Source organism: Argentina anserina, chromosome 3 (assembly GCF_933775445.1).
Source record: "Argentina anserina chromosome 3, drPotAnse1.1, whole genome shotgun sequence".
NCBI classification, from domain to species: Eukaryota; Viridiplantae; Streptophyta; class Magnoliopsida; order Rosales; family Rosaceae; genus Argentina; species Argentina anserina.
The window spans coordinates 6,231,693-6,248,158 of NC_065874.1; the positions used below are offsets into that span (position 1 = coordinate 6,231,693).

General features: G+C 34.9%; 2 protein-coding genes across 2 annotated transcripts; both read right to left on the bottom strand.

The window, feature by feature from the left end:
* Positions 1-2,327: 2,327 nt before the first annotated feature.
* LOC126789592 (LOB domain-containing protein 4) lies at positions 2,328-4,050 on the bottom strand. Its single transcript, XM_050515790.1, has 2 exons — positions 3,794-4,050; positions 2,328-3,027 (listed from the first exon to the last, which is right to left on the bottom strand). The coding sequence occupies exons 1-2, from the start codon at positions 3,974-3,976 to the stop codon at positions 2,692-2,694; spliced, it is 519 nt and encodes a 172-aa protein (XP_050371747.1). The 5' UTR covers positions 3,977-4,050; the 3' UTR covers positions 2,328-2,691.
* Positions 4,051-13,451: 9,401 nt separating this feature from the next.
* On the bottom strand, positions 13,452-16,154 carry LOC126788693 (uncharacterized). Its single transcript, XM_050514708.1, has 4 exons — positions 16,014-16,154; positions 15,768-15,870; positions 14,467-14,650; positions 13,452-13,791 (listed from the first exon to the last, which is right to left on the bottom strand). Exons 1-4 carry the CDS (start codon positions 16,083-16,085, stop codon positions 13,716-13,718), a joined length of 435 nt encoding a protein of 144 aa, XP_050370665.1. The 5' UTR covers positions 16,086-16,154; the 3' UTR covers positions 13,452-13,715.
* Positions 16,155-16,466: the final 312 nt, after the last annotated feature.

A 16,466-nucleotide genomic window follows, 5' to 3' on the forward strand; every position in this document is an offset into this window, starting at 1 on the left:
CTTACTTTAATTAGGGTGTGTGATCGATGTACTAGTAACAAATTAACAAATTAACAAATAGTTTAAGATCCGGTGAACTTGAAAATTTAGTTTTGAAAAGTGGCACACATGAAGGATATGATACAAATATATAGGTAGTGGTTCAAGAAATTAATGGGTACGTTGAAAAACAAAGAATGCATCGAAGAGTAAATTATGCATTCTTAAACATTCGTCTCAGAAAACCCTCGAGTTCTAATCGTTGATACCATATGATCGTATGAGCATCCATAGAGTTCTAGCTGTTCATAATCATATTTCTCATTTAAGAGTGTACCACAGTACGAGTCATCCACGATGATCGGAGTGTGTGTGAAATACACATAATAACCTAGAGTTGTTCATGCATTGAAGTTCACTTTGATAACTTGTGCGTGCTTACTATGCAACAAATGGCACTAATGGATGTGAATATTGGATAAGATATATTACGCAAAGCTTGAAAATTTGACAGCTTCCATTTCAGGAGGTAATGCAACGACAAACAAACCATTATGTTAACTGTCAAACAAGGTTCTTCAATTATATTTTGAGGTTAAATACGTACTCCATCATATACGTTTAACAAATATATGTTAGAAAGCAGATATATTATATCTTTCTCATTTAGGTTCGATTGATTTGTATTCTAGATGTATATCAGTTGTGATAGCTTACCTTTTATGTTCCTTAGATAGTGCACATGTTCCTGACGTGTAGGAACTGATTGTAATCACACTTGTATAAAGGAATGTCTCTGTATCAATGAAAAATATATTCAGCCAAAAATCTTCTCTTTTATGGTATAAGAGAAGAGTAAGATTAATGTTTTAAAAAGCGAAGGCGTACCTCAAGGCGTTTTCTTGAGAGTCTTTGAGCCTTAAAACTTGAAGCGCATAAGGCGTAAGCCTTATGTTATAAAAAAAAAATAGTAGTTATATATAATTATACACATACAAAAAAAACAAATATACATAAGAACTTACTAATTTATTGCATTTAGATATAATAAAATTAATAATCCAAACGTTTTAGATAGTTTTTCTTAAATTAAACACATTATATAAAAAGATACTTAAAAAGATTATTTTCGAAGGCGTAGTAAAATGCGTAAAAACGTAACATAAGGCATAAAAGGCGAGTCTCGGTGTCCAGACCGAAAAACAGAGACGTTATGTAAATAACTTTAAACTTTTTAAGCCTCAAACGAGCCTTGAGACGAGTTTTTTTTAAACATTGAGTAAGATCATGACTCTATCATCTTGATCGGATGGTTCAATGGTCACAAGGTATGTGAATTTTGTCTATCAACTTGTCGATGTTCTTGCTAAACCTTTGAGGAAATAAATCTTTGTTCCTATGATTCGCAAGTTAAGAGTCCAAGACATCCACTCTCCAACTTGTGCAGCCCTCTCACCTTGATCGGATGGTTCAATGGTCACAAGGTATGTGAATTCTGTCTATCAACTTGCTGATGTTCTTGCTAAACCTATGAGGAAATAAATCTTTGTTCCTATGATTCGCAAGTTAGGAGTCCAAGACATCGATTCTCAAACTTGAGTGAGAATGTTAGAAAGCAGTTCTATCATATATTTCTCATTTAAGTTTGACTGATTTGTATTATATATGTATATTAGCTGTGATAGCTTACCTTTTATGTTCCTTAGATAGTGCACACGTTCCTGACTTGTAGGAGCTTGTAATCACACTTTTATAAAAGAATGTCTCTGTATCAATGAAATATATATTCACCCAAACATCATCTCTTTTAATATATGCATGCCCGGCCCGCCTCCTATACCATATATTCTTCGGTCAGCTTTGTTGCAAAATGGAACTCTTAAGTACGTTTAAACTACATGCATTGATTGAACATATAGTTTAGGCAATAGAACTACAAACTACAATTCTATTGAACTCTTATACAGGACTGCAGAAACCAATCATATCAAAGCCAACAACAAATTAAAGGATACAATGTACACTATCAGGCCATATAAGTTGCAACGCTTATACTGCCTAAGTTTGCAACGTTCTCCTCTTCGATCTTCTTCTTCTTCCTTATACCATCTATTTATCTATATATATCATGCACATGGATCGTTGGATGTGAGAAACAAAAATGCTAGTCGGCACCGTAAAACATCCCATCAATCAAAAACATGCAATTCACAAAGAACATCTTGTTTCATAAGTAGCGAACCGGAAAACATTCAAACATTGAGACCACAATAAGAGATTAGAGTCATGGCTCTCATCTCAACGTACACTATCCCCTTTCCTCTTTCAAATACTGTGCCCAACTCTACTTCCGAACCCATCTAAAAATGTTGGTGTGTTCAAAGTCATCAACCACTCGAAGCAAATTACAATACCAAAGTCATAAAGTCACTTACTTCATAATGAAAATAAGTCCCACAAGCCAATATATGATTACCCAATATATGAAAAGTTAAAACTATATTTACAATCTAGCAACTCGTAGAAACCGGGCGAATCACCTTAGTCAGTACCGTCACTGTCTCCGCCGCCTCCGCTTTCACCGTCACTAGACTTTACTCCGTGTGTAGTAAGGAACTAATGGTACATAAGCAAAATTAAGCAGGATCAATTACTCTAGAATATACTAGAGTGAACGATAATTAGCGTTCCTTGTGTAGTAATTAAGCTCGATCAGCACCACATGGGAGAGTCCAAGCTGCTATGGTCCATCATCATATCCATGTCGAAAATGGGCCGAGCCTGTGAACCAATGAACCTCGACGACGGCGAGCCGCTATTACTTGGGCTTGAGGGGCTCAGCCCATTGTTGGAGATGGAGGCGGTCTGCCTAACCCTAAGGTGCACCACCTCAGCTTGAGCCAGAGCCAGCTGGGTTTGAAGTACATCAATCTGTTGTTGTAGAGATGATATGGCCCCTACGCAACCGTAAACCGGGTCCCTAACCCTTGCATTTGCTTCATACACCATGCTGCTCACCGCATCTCCTCTCTGGTGCTCCGGTAGCTCCTGAAAATGTCACAATGTACTTGGACTCAGAACCGTAACCTTGATTTATCTCTCTCATTGTGTATAACAGATTAATCGACGGAACTAATCTCCGACGAGCTACGTAGGGTTGATGTAATGGTTACATCACTCTGTGATGATCTTTACGGAAGCTTAATCACGCGTCATTATTTATGTATATGCATGCTTATCTGCCTGAACAGAATTACTCATGGTCCCAAATAAGGTCATTCCTCTCTATGAGGTATCATTGCCTTACCCTTACTTCCTGACCCTAGAAAGAAAATCATTTTTTTGGATGGTACTGGAGTTTGGTATCTTTCTTTTTTTATCACACCTGATATGTCCAAATCAAAGAAGAGTGTCCACTGTCCAAATATAATACGTACTTTCTATTTCCAACATACAGTATTTCTAGCTTATACGGAATAAAAAAACTAAGGATGGAAGAAACAGCTTCACGTGATGAGGTAAAAAGCCTTTGGAAGAAAATACAAAACATATTTTCTTTTTTCTCAGTAGATATTGAAAAAGAAGCTAGGAGACTTGGTGCCCCAGGCCCCAGCCATTGTGTTCTGTCATATCTCACAAATATCGACTTTATTACTCTTTGTCAGATTCAAAGACCTAGAGATCACTCTCAAATCTCTCTCTCATGAGTTTAGCCAAAAGGGTTTCGGAAATTAACTTCAAAGATACAATTGTTGATGTAGATTTTAGTATACAGTTGTTTTCATAACGAAATGATAATGGTTCGACGAAATACCTGCAACATTTTGTTGACATTACTGGCACCAAAGACCTTGTGAACATTAGCGAACTTCTGGGGCTCATCTGCAGGAAAGTAAGGAGCGAAAACACAGTCCTGCGCGCACCTCCTCCTCAGTAGCTTGCAAGCTGCGCATGGTGACGCTGCACCCTGTTTCCTACTGCAACCATTCTCCTTCATGCTGCCTATAACGAAGCTCAAGGAGGCTAGCTAATTGTTAAGGGAGAAGAAGAAAGAAAAGGCAGAGCAGAGAAGAAGATCATAGACAGTGAAAGACTGGAATAGAAAAAGATGAGAGGAGGGTGGGGAGTGAGGCATTTTATATATAACAAGTCTGAGGTGGGGTTCGGTCCTACAAGGAAACCCTTTAAGATTTTGGTCGACAAAATAAATCCTGACCTGACAAATTTATTTGGCGCCCATTTAATTTTCTCAACTTATTTTTTTCCCTCCTCATGCTCATAACTCATAAGTCATGTAGATAAGATAATAACTAATTATATGTAATAGTATACTAAGTAATCATGAAGTTTTATATGCATATGCTTTTCGTACTGTGATATTGGCTCATTTTGTGCCGTTGAGATCTGCGCAAATGTCAATGATCAATAGTACTAGCACACTAATCTCAATCGTAATATACATACAGGCATCGAAGAAATAATTGAATTATGTTTATTTATACGAGAGTTTTTCCAATGAGAACTATTTTGTTAAGAAGTAGTTGAGGGTTAAGAAGATTCATCAATTTTTCGTTCTTATATTCAGATCTCAACCGTTTAGTTTGTAGATATATATGAGTAGATTTTCCTTGTAAATTTTTATTCAATTTGAAAATCGTTAAGATATTCATAAATGTAATTTACTCATTATGAACTTGAACGGTTCATATTTGACAATTTTTGTCCGTTCACTAATTTGATCAACTTTAATACCTTAATCATTACCATATTAGCTACAAATTTGTATAATTAATCTACTTATATAGATCTAAAATCTAAACGGTTGAAATGAAAAAATATATCAAAAAATATGTCAAATTAATAATTAAGTCTTTAGTCATCAACTAGGCCTCGATAATATGATCGTTTGATTCTCAACTAGTCCTCGATAACATTGTCATTTGGTCCTCAACTAGCCGTATAGTCATAGTTAGAAAAGCTTCATTCTCTGTATATCTTACAGGTGAGGATCCAATGCATATAAGTCAGTGTATCTTTATCTGCAGGCTGCAGCACGCGCGGCTATTTAGATAACTGGAACACCGAAAACCAGAAACCAGTTGATGAGAGTGTGAACTTATGGACTTCTTGACTTGTATGAGACCAATTCAAATTTGGAATATACCATCGGGAGCTAGAAAATGAGCTAGCGCAAACAATTTAAAAGAAGTAATGCAGTACCACAATTTCTTTATAGATTAGACTTGGTTTCTTTATAAAAATATGAGAAGACCTGCATAGAGCTAGCAGGATGGGTAGGTAGGACTATTTACACTGGAAAATCCAGTATTCTGAAGTCCTTTTTCTAGTAAGAGATTTATGTGGTTTTCCAAAGTTAAAAATGGAAATTACTCGGCATGCACTTTTCTCTAAAAAGTTGGAGGACTACATGACTTTGATCCCAAAATCCCAAAAAGTAAAAAGAAAATTTTGGCAAATTCTAAATTAACGGGCGGGTTATATGTTAACCACCTTTGCTAATCACTTGGTGGGATCTACAACAAAGTAAAACTGATTTGATGCATCCACTTAATTATGTAGTTAACTTGTGGAGCATCCATGTACAATACAATATATTGTATATATGGCTATATAGGTCAATTCCTTTAATTCGTTTATATGGTGGTCTTCTGTTTAACTGTTTAATTTGTTGGTAATAATCTCGTTTTTCTTAGACATCTTATAGAACTGCTAGCTTGTACTTGAGAATGAATAATAGATTCAGGGTTCGGATATATATAATTAACCAAGATAGTCAATCTTTAGAGTAAAGTCTATTTACGTGGACTTGGTGATGAAAATCAAAGTGCTCCCGAATTTTCATTTGTAATGGGATGCCTAAGCATAATGCATTAGTTTAAATCATCATTTCAATACTAATCGTAGCGCATAAGTTATAAAAAAAAATCCACTTAATTTGTTCCTTGGCATAATGCAAGATGCCTGGCATGTGTGCCACACTGCCACTCCAAATTTTATGATAACAACATGCGTGTGCTAATTAATTAAAAGTCATTATCATGAAAAAATAAAAGTTGGCAAGCATTTTGCTGATTTCCTATTGAAGAATAGGCAAGTGAGATCGAATATAAACATTAAAAACATTGCGTATACATATTGATCTAGTTAAAGTATGAACATAACACAGTTTTTAAATAAAATGTTAGTTAGGTATCAGTTAGGTACTTTCAAATTAGGAGGCAACTAGTTCCAACTTCCAAGTAGTCCAAATTGGTTATGATCATATATCACCGGTATTACTTCTAGCTAGTACGCGCGTGTAGTGTTGTATCTCTCTGCATTTCTTTGTCAGATTCTCATGTTAGGTGTTCCTTACATATTTTATATAGTTTACTGTTTATATATCCAAACTGGGTCATGCATGAACGATCGAGCAGTTTCGCTAATACTCGACGTACTATACTACCAGTGTACCACGTACTCATATCCAATTATCCATCCATCCATCATCCACAATGATCGAAGAAGAAATATATAGCAGAACTGCACAAGCTAGGTAAATTAAGTAAAATACTAACATGGATCTATTTGATTATATAGTTCAGGTAGCAGTTTGGTAATCAAGGTGCAAGAGTCGATCGACATGTTATAACAGATACCGTCTTTGTGATTTAAGTCATATAACCATTTATATCGATATCGATCAATTACTATGTATCTTAATTGACCAGTGATTAAAGATCACCATGAATCACAAGTTTTATACACATCTAACCCAGCGTCTGTGGATGCATGCATATTCTTCAGATTTTAACCCAGAAGAATTGCATAGGTAAGTTAAATATCTAGCTAGCAAGGTAACATGGATGGTGCGGCGGCAGCACATGGACATGTTCTTATTGTATTGAATGATATATCATATATGGTTATGAGAGCATGCACCACGTCCCAACTCATTTTAATTTTCAGTAAGTAGTTGTTAGACTGATCAGGACTACATACAATAACTCTATCTATGAAAGGATCGATCGAGTCGAACAAATTATGAACTAGATCGATAGATACCAAATTGCATTGCAAACTGTCGGCAGCTACCGAGCCTCTTGTTTCATGCATGTGTGTGTGTATATATATATATATATATATATATATATATCATTTTTCTTCACATTAAGAATATTTGTCGAAAAAAAGAATATTTGTCGAAATTAATTATAGTGTTACAGTGTTACTAACTTGGCTAAGATCACCCCCAACTGCCGATCGATTTCATTCACATTGTCGGTATTGTTAACTGTGCCTATGCTCTATATTTTTATATTAAATAACAAAGAAAATGTTAGGTTTTATCATCACATTTTTTAATTTGTTGAATTTTTATATTTCAACAAATTGTAATCGTTAAAATGATACTATCAGTGGATGCATTTTGATAAATAAGATATATATATATATATATATATATATATATATGGCATGGCAGCCGGTGATCAAATTTATCTCTTTGAAACTAACCTGACCAAGAGATGAGGCATGTCTGTGATGGTGAAAGTCAATTTCACAAGAATATAGAGGCAATATAAGCTAGCTAGACAACTCGGTTAGGGTTAATTTTCGATCAGTAATTAACAATATTAGGGTTTACACACTTTTGAGAAGGAAAATTAAAGGAAACTAATATTAAGGCAACCCAACTAGTTCCTTTATTAAAAAAAATAAAAGTAATAAGCCATGCATACATATCATTTTTAGAGAATATATATAACCAACATTGCTTGATTAACAAAATCTTCCGCCTTTATGCACAACCCAAAATCAACTTCCACCAACAAAACAGATACAAAAAGGAATAGCATTAACAAAATTTAAATATATGCACACATAATGGCTAACTGACCATATAGGGGATCCAATGGTCCCAGAAAACGATCTAACTAATGGTCGATTGGTTCTGAGGCGTATGTTCATGAATGCCAAAATCTTCGAGGTTATGGCTTTAGTAATGAAAATTGTCCAGTCAACTACGGGGTCTACAGGCAGTTGGTGTATGATTATGTTTGAGCAACACTGATTAGAGCTCCACTATACTAAAAGTAGTGAAATAAAACAACCTCGAATCATCGCAGGAATTTGTGGGCGACATATAGATACGCTTTTGTGGTTCAATACGTATAGGGTTTGTTTTAAAAATTAAATTTGATCTGTAGTTTTCTCTGTACACTTTGGTATCAGTCAAAATGTCCTTGCTCTTTACATTTGATGTTGAAATAAGAGCTGAAGTGAATCCATTTCTAGTTAAATTACTTACAGGAGTTACAGCAGAATGGAAGAACAGATATAATTTACTTAAGCACTACTCCTGTTTATTGCTAGTTATACACCTGAATTGATTAGATGCAAATCATCATTCTGCTTAGTAATAAGCTTCCATAATATACCTCAAAATTTTCCATGGACTGAGATCGATGTTAATCACTTGATCTCGATGATGATTACTAATGCTGTTGTCTCTAATCTTTCATTATGAAAACCTATCATAGCTAGCTCCAGCCCTTTTCCTGTGTGTGTGAAAAATGATGTGTTTTACACACAAGTAATAGAAATGCGTGCCACTAATGATGAGACCGGTTATATGATTCTAACTTGAAAATGAAATTCGTACGGCATTAGTTTGTTTGTCCAACTATTTTCCAAAAGCTGCGTTGAAAATCTTGATAATATTTTTTTCTAATCTTTAGCATCAGACTTGTAGAGATAGAGTTGTAATATATAGACTAGATTAATTAGTAGGAGTATTCAAAAACAAAAAAGACTATATGCCGAAGTGGTACGTGTGTATATATATATATATATATATTTTTTTTCTCAAATGCGGAGGTCCGCACCAATGATTTTGATGCGGATTTCCATCTTTTTACTATTTTTTGATCGAATTTTCTCATCTCCACCGTCTAGTAACTAGATAATATTGTGTAGATCATCTCTTCAAATTTTTAGCCAATTTGGTAATCCTTAAGGCCCCCAAAATCGAATAACAAATGGACGGACTGAATTCTGTTGAACCGTTACCGTTCATATTTTTAACAGAAAAACGCAATTTTGAGGGCCTTAACGATTACCAAATTGGCTGAAATTTTGCATAGATGATCTACACAATATTGTCTAGATACTAGACGGTGGAGATGAGAAAATTTGATCAAAAAGTAGTAAAAAGATGGAAATCCGCACCAAAATCTTGGTGCGGATCTCCGCAACTAAGAAGGGCTGATATATATATATAACAGCAGATGGCCCAATCGAGGGTCAACCAAACAAAAATTCCATCGGCGGGTGAGTTTGGTAATCCATCGATCAATCATTCGTCTGATGGAGAACCAACAACAAACCTACTTTTTTAATTTGAACCAACTACAAACTAATTAGGCATGCATGGTGTTGATCAAAACGGTGGAAATTCGCTCAAATTAAACTAATGATATCTAGCTAGGTATCACCTACAGTAATCATATGACACTTTGGGAATTAATCTCAACTCGATCTTGTATCTGGGACAAAGTATTCACGCACATTCAACCATTGAAGTTAAGAAAAAGGGATCGGAGACTATAACTTGCTCTCTTTGAGTTGGTAGAGAAAAGCAGGGAATTGGCAACAAGAATTTTCAAATTCACAAACCCAGAAAGGCATGAAATTTCTAAGCAAGAGAGTCCCAACTTGGTAGTGTTTATCAACTTTCTGTCCCCAAAACACCTTCTTCCACTATATGGTGGTTCATGCTTTCCCATTATCGCATTTGAAACCCTAGAGGGCGAATTATCTCCAACGAAGAGGGAACACACACATATATACTTCTTTTGTCTTACTATTATAAAATGGAAATGCTAATTCCGTGTACCTACTTACGTATCTCATTTAGAGGGCATGTCGCAATTGATCAGTGCATGTTGACCTTCTAATATGTTCCATGGTTTGTGTTGCAATGTTGAATGATTGATCATCCTCAGAAAGGTATAACATTCCAGTTTACATGCATGAAAGCTTTCTGTGTATATATTTTTTTACATACAAAAGTTCCATCAATTATAATCGAGAAGGCCGGTACTTAGTTATGTAGCAATCATGTTTACATAAATTAAATTAGTAAATCGAATATGTATCCGATCTAATTAGCGATTTTACCATCTGAACATATATATGATTACTATCCATACTGGCACTGTTTACTGTTAATTAACTTGTCTAATATTCGCAAAGTAAGGTAAGGTTATGTACATATGTTCGCATATAAACGTAAAACAGACATGGTTTAGATATTAGATTAGTGAAATCTATCTAGTGCATCTGTCCGAACCAGAGGCGGAGGCACACAGGAGCCTACTGGTTTCTGTGTACCAGTACTTATTTCATATTTTATTAATACATCTCATATGTGTTTGCATGGCGTAGTAGTTTTGATGTTTATATAACTTTCTCAAGGTCAACAGTTCGAATCTTGCATGCACTGCTTTCCTGTTTTTGTTTTTGCACGTGCAACTGTTAGTGTTCTAAATATTGGATATATCGGTGATATTTAGAAAACGATACGATATCACCTATATCGGTTGAATATATCGGTCAAACTCCGATATATCAGTTAAATATCGGTCAAATTTTAATTTTTTTTAATTTTTAATGTTTCTTTCCTCTCGTTTTTTGAAAAACTTATTTTTTTTTCATTTTTCATATATATTTTTAATTTATATATATTTTAAATATATATGATGAATTTCAAACATAAATAATCATTCTTAAATACCTATTTTTATTATTAAGTGTCGTTCGTGTACTTTAATTGTCATAAAATCAAGTATTTATTTTCTTTAGTTTACTTAGTACCGTTTTTTAGTTTATTTGGTACATATTGAAGTATAATTTTATAAATTTTATTGAAAATAAGCAAACCCGATTAAACCGATATATATCGATATATTTCCGATATATCGTTTTACCCCTCGACCGATACGATACCGATAAGCGATATTTAGATCATTGACAATAGCCAACAATGCATTTCTTCTCCCAAAATTAAAAAGTGGTTTTGCTGTATTTGTTTTTCAATATTGACAATGACATCATATTCTTTTCTAGTTTTTGTTGAATTTCGTATATATAATCAAGGTTGAAGTTTTTTTAAATTGTCAATTTTGATGGGCCCAATATTTAAATTTCTTTTTATGTTCTTGATTTAGAATATAAAAAAATTTAATTTAATTTACATCAAATGATTATAAAATTTGTGCACCAGTTAACTCAAATTTCTACTCCACCACTTGTCCGAACAATTATATATATGCATCATAATGCATGTAATATTCCTCAAAAAGAATTAATAAACATAAAAGGTACAAATTCTTAAGAGAGGATCTCTGCATCTTATATGCACTTCTGCTATATCACGAAGTTTCTAGAACACATTCTTAAATTAAACTCTACGAATTAAAGTAGATTCAACTCACACATATGCAACGGCAGTCAGCAGGTTGCAACAAATTAAGCTCGGGCTTAAAAGCACCAAATATCGTAATTAACTAATTCATTCTACTCTTAACGAAATCTTTACATCACCAAATGGAGGGGTAGAGTATAATGGTGATGTGATATAATTGCTCCTTTCTTTTCTCTTTGTAATGTCACCAAGATTTCTCTTGATTACAAATGCAAGATCTTGCCTGGAGCTTGACATGAACAGAGGCAAGGATCCCAGCAAATGATACTGACCCTTCAGATATCATCAATTTGTTTAAGTAATTAGAGTTAAGACCCTAATGATAATGACTTAAAGGCCTTTAACCCAGTCATATTCATCCTTAGTGATCTATATATGTAAAACCATGTTTGATAATTGATATGATACGTTCATCAGATATGATAAATTAAAAAAAAGTTCGAACTCTCATTGGTGATTTGAGTTTTCTGGTTCAGACATCCCATGTTTAGTGATCACATGGTCGAAGAATTTATATTGAAACATAACATCATTGAGAGTGAGTCTCCCTTGAGGCTTAAGCAAATCGTTTGCGTCTAATAATTCCCGTTATCCACTACTCTAAAGTGATTAGGGACCATCTGCTGAGACTACTCACTTACTCAAACCGACACTAGAATACATACAATTATTACCATGCGATAAGATTCTTATGCATGTCTTCATCTCTTACACATTCTTTTCTAGCTAGCTCACAAAGATTACTTGTCAAATCATAAAAATTTATAGTCTACTGAGCATATAATTTAAGTTCTTTTGATATGATATTGTCTTCACAAATCCATAAAGTGCTTCAAATATCTTGACTACAACGTAACAATACATAAAATACACTTACAAGATACGAAAGATATAACATAAATGTGATATTCATTAGTTTATTGCATACAAATCTACTTATTTGACTTGGTACTTGAGGTACATTGTACATGATGGAAAAAGATAATACATTACACGTGGTATACGGTAACTATACGCCACAGTATAAAATGCAAAGGGCAGTTAACAAGTTGTAAATATCTTTAATCTCTAATCTCTGATGATTAATCTGGTCTAATCATACTTTATAACTTCGCTTTAATATATTTATGCTCTTTCTTTGAAATTACAAAATAAAGCATGAGATATCCTGGTAATGGCATGATGAGTTTGACTTTGGGAGAAATTTTCTATTTCATAATGGACCAAAAAGAATTATTGGCTTCCAAATAGAAATTCCACAATAGAGGCTCTCCACTCATCTTTGAAGCAAAGTATATACGTACACATGTGATTAGTGCTAATCAATTGTTTTCTTCATACTAAAAATTGTCTGCTTTGCCTTCCACAATGGAGTGGGAATTGCAAATGGGGTTTAAGAAGATGTCCCTAATGTGTAGAGGAATTTTGTTGAACATAGGGGTCCCAAAAACCCTTTATTGCCGTGTGCGGTGCCATGAACAAATAAACAAAGCATGGCCAACAAAAAAATCATGCTCATCTCAGTTGTCACCAAGTGCAGCACAAGATAGATAGAGTGGAGAAATGACTTCACACACGTCTTCATAAAGCTGTTGATTTTGTGGTTATTGGGTTCGAACATCACCTTCACCTTTTGTCCCCTGGGATTCCCATGAATTCCATCATGGGTTCGTACTAACATTGTGACTACACTTGCACACACCAGACACAGCACAAGGGGCAGAAATAACAGCAGAGGACACCATTGAGATCCAGGACCCAATAATAAGTCTGCACTATAAGAATGTGATCTGAAGATGCAGTCATTACTTGCAAGTATAGATGCCGTCAATAACTATCGCCTTCCTCCTTTTGTCTCCTGGGAATCCATCAACCCCATCATAGGGTTCAGATTGATAGACAATGCTGAACAAAATCAGAAAGAAAAGGAGACAAGTGCCCTGAAACTGAATGAACTCAAAACTAGGAATCACAAAATTAAAACCTCTCAACAGCGTCCTATCTGATCAAAACAAGCTCAAATAATGGGAAGTGGCTAGAGGAAGAGAATTTGTAATGTGATCCTGTCATTAAGATATATTTCAAAATCACACAAAAAGTGCAAGAGATGTATAGTTTGGTCTTCACAAACAAAACGTACACAATGAAATGTGAATGACCGGGATTGTACAAAATCATATTTGTAACCTATATACTTAAAACTTAACATCTCAACAAATGTCAGGATTCCTCTGTACTGCAAAACCTGTTTTCATACTCCATTGGTTCCAAAATTTTGTTTCTTCTGACTTACAGTCGTTTCATTCAGTGCTGTACTGTTACAGAATCTACACATAACCAAAAAAAAAAAAACAAGATCAATCAATAATATACATCAAATTAATGTTAAGGAGCTAAAATGAATCTGATGCACATCTACAAGTCTACAACACACATTGCCTGTCTTTCACTGGACAAAATATTAATAGAAAACGTTGTGTATATGCCAATTAGGGGTAGGATGATGAATCGGAAGAGGGGGCGGCAAACAAGAAAATTTGAAGGCTCAGTGGGGCGAAATTGGTGTCATATTACAACTAACAATCCACACGATATATTTGCTCAAATTTAAGGCAAATGTCATATCTACAGGAACAATCTACAATGTTAAGAGGAGGTAGGGTGAAAGATTTGCCAGGTTTGAAATCCCATTGTACTTGAGGAGTCACAGATTTGCTAGGGTCTTTGCTAGGGTCGAAGAATAGGCAGATCAAAACATGTCATTCTTGAACTCAATCATCTATACCATATATGCTAACGAGCATAAAAGGAAGACTTGGTACGTTTGTTTATTCTTATTTTTTTCCCTCATTTGAGACAAAAAGATGAAGGTACTAATTAGGTAATTATCAAGCCAGCTGATGGTACTCATTCTATTGAAGGTAAGCCTTCTGTATTCTGCAAGCTGCAAGCATCTTATTGTCTCTACAAACAAAGAAGTATTACTAGAAGGCTCAACTAACCTTTTTGTTCCTGCCTTTCTCAAATGAATTCCAATGCATGCTTTTATCTCTTCAAGACTCATAACATTAATAAGGTCACATTTCAATAGATTGCACGTTTCCATAAATGCAGCAGAGTCTTCTAAGCCTGGAACAAGTGACAAATCCGTAACCTTATTTTTGATACATGTCATCAGAATGAACGCTGCACAGTATGAGGAGATTCAAGTCAGAAGATGCACCATAATCAGGTCACAAGTATTATTAACAGCAGCTTGGGTTCAGTACAGTAAGCCCATCCCAAACTACAAATTAGAAAAATAACCTCACCAAAAAACCCAACTCTATTCAGTTTGTAACATACAACCAACTCTCCCACACGAAAGAAACAAACTTAGACAAAAGAACGAGTTCTTAATCACAACCAATCCCTGCTCTCTGTATAGCAGAAGGAGCAAAGGATAATCATTGTAAGAGAAAATCATTTGAAAAAAATGGACGGCCCAAAATTACAACTCTTAAAGCCAAATGGAAGCGATCGATTGTGATGTCAACCTCTGCAAAAGATGTTAATACTAAAGTGCATACCGATAAGGGAGCCTGTTTGAGTAGAAATACATTAGTGATGAAATGTAAAATTCCATCAAGTTTTGAACTTGTAAGTTATTCAGTGCCATTTTTGGTTTCTTGAATAGCAGGTCTCTACGGGGTTACACTACAGAGGTTACACTAGTGAGGAATCAGAATTAGTCTCTAGAGGTGTATAAAACTTCAAACCCCCTATGATAGCTTATAGTAAGTATATACTGATATTCTCACAACCTCCCTCTAAGTAGGATTGTCCACTAAAATGCATGTCTTAGTAGAAAAGAGATTAATCAATCTTTATGTATTAAAAGATCACTATTAACAAGTCTATTAATCAATTTCTGCTGCTAACCATACTACTAAACTCTATGCAAACTACTATTCGGCACAAGTTTCTTGAGTTGCTAATCATGAAGATAAAGATAGTTAGGCGCCTAACTATCAAAGTTTGTCTTTAGTCAAAGTTAGCATGTAAAAGATAAGGGGGTCCAAAAGCTCATGTACTAGTTTTACATCTCTACTTTTTCTGCATGGAATATCAGAATCATAACATCATTAGTTACAAACAGATTCAACCCTCCAAATCCACATTAAACAACCAAAAACCTAGAACCTTCCAACACATAACAGTATCTTTTCATTCATTCAAGACAAGAACAATGCAAACCACCAACAAAGCTAGTTCCCAGACAAAGAAGTCCCAATAAATGTGAATGACAGACAGACATACATACCAAGAGCTCTAAGCACCTTGAGGTCAAACTTGTCTGCTAGTTCTTTTTTTCCCATCATTCTTGCCCTTTGAAGAACAAGCTTCTTTAAGCTGATCAGCAAATCCTGTCATTATAAGTGTGTTGAATCAATAAGTCATTAAAGGTCTGGAATTTAACCTCAAGAAGTATACTTTAAATCTGAACCCATAAAAAAACAACAACATAAAACAGCAATTTAAGGTTGTTTTGAGTTGTGGAAATACTTACAAGCTCAGGCTCAGAGAGGGAACGGAGCCAGCTGACATGTTCAACCCTGTTCGGTCCTATATTTGGGTCCATCCTCAAGGTTTAACTGAGTTTAGATTCTGGGTACTCCAGAATGCACGGAGGCGGGAGTCGGGGATTTTTCTGTTCTGTTAGGGTCGATGAATCCGGTCGTTTTTAAAGAAGAGGGTTTAATTGCTAATAAAGTTTTCAGGAGATCCTTAATTTGTAATTTGATGGAAGTAGAAGTGTATAGTGGCAAATATATTTTTGTTTCTGAGACTTGGGTTTGTGCTGGGCGTGGCTAGACGGATACTAGGCGGCCACTAAGCGCGTGCTAGGCGGGCTTGAGTTCATTTGCTCTACTTGTTCCGAAGCATCGAAGCGCGAATGTGTTTGAGCATCGAAAAAGATGCATAATGCTCAACTAATTAAATTTTACTTTCGGACATTTAA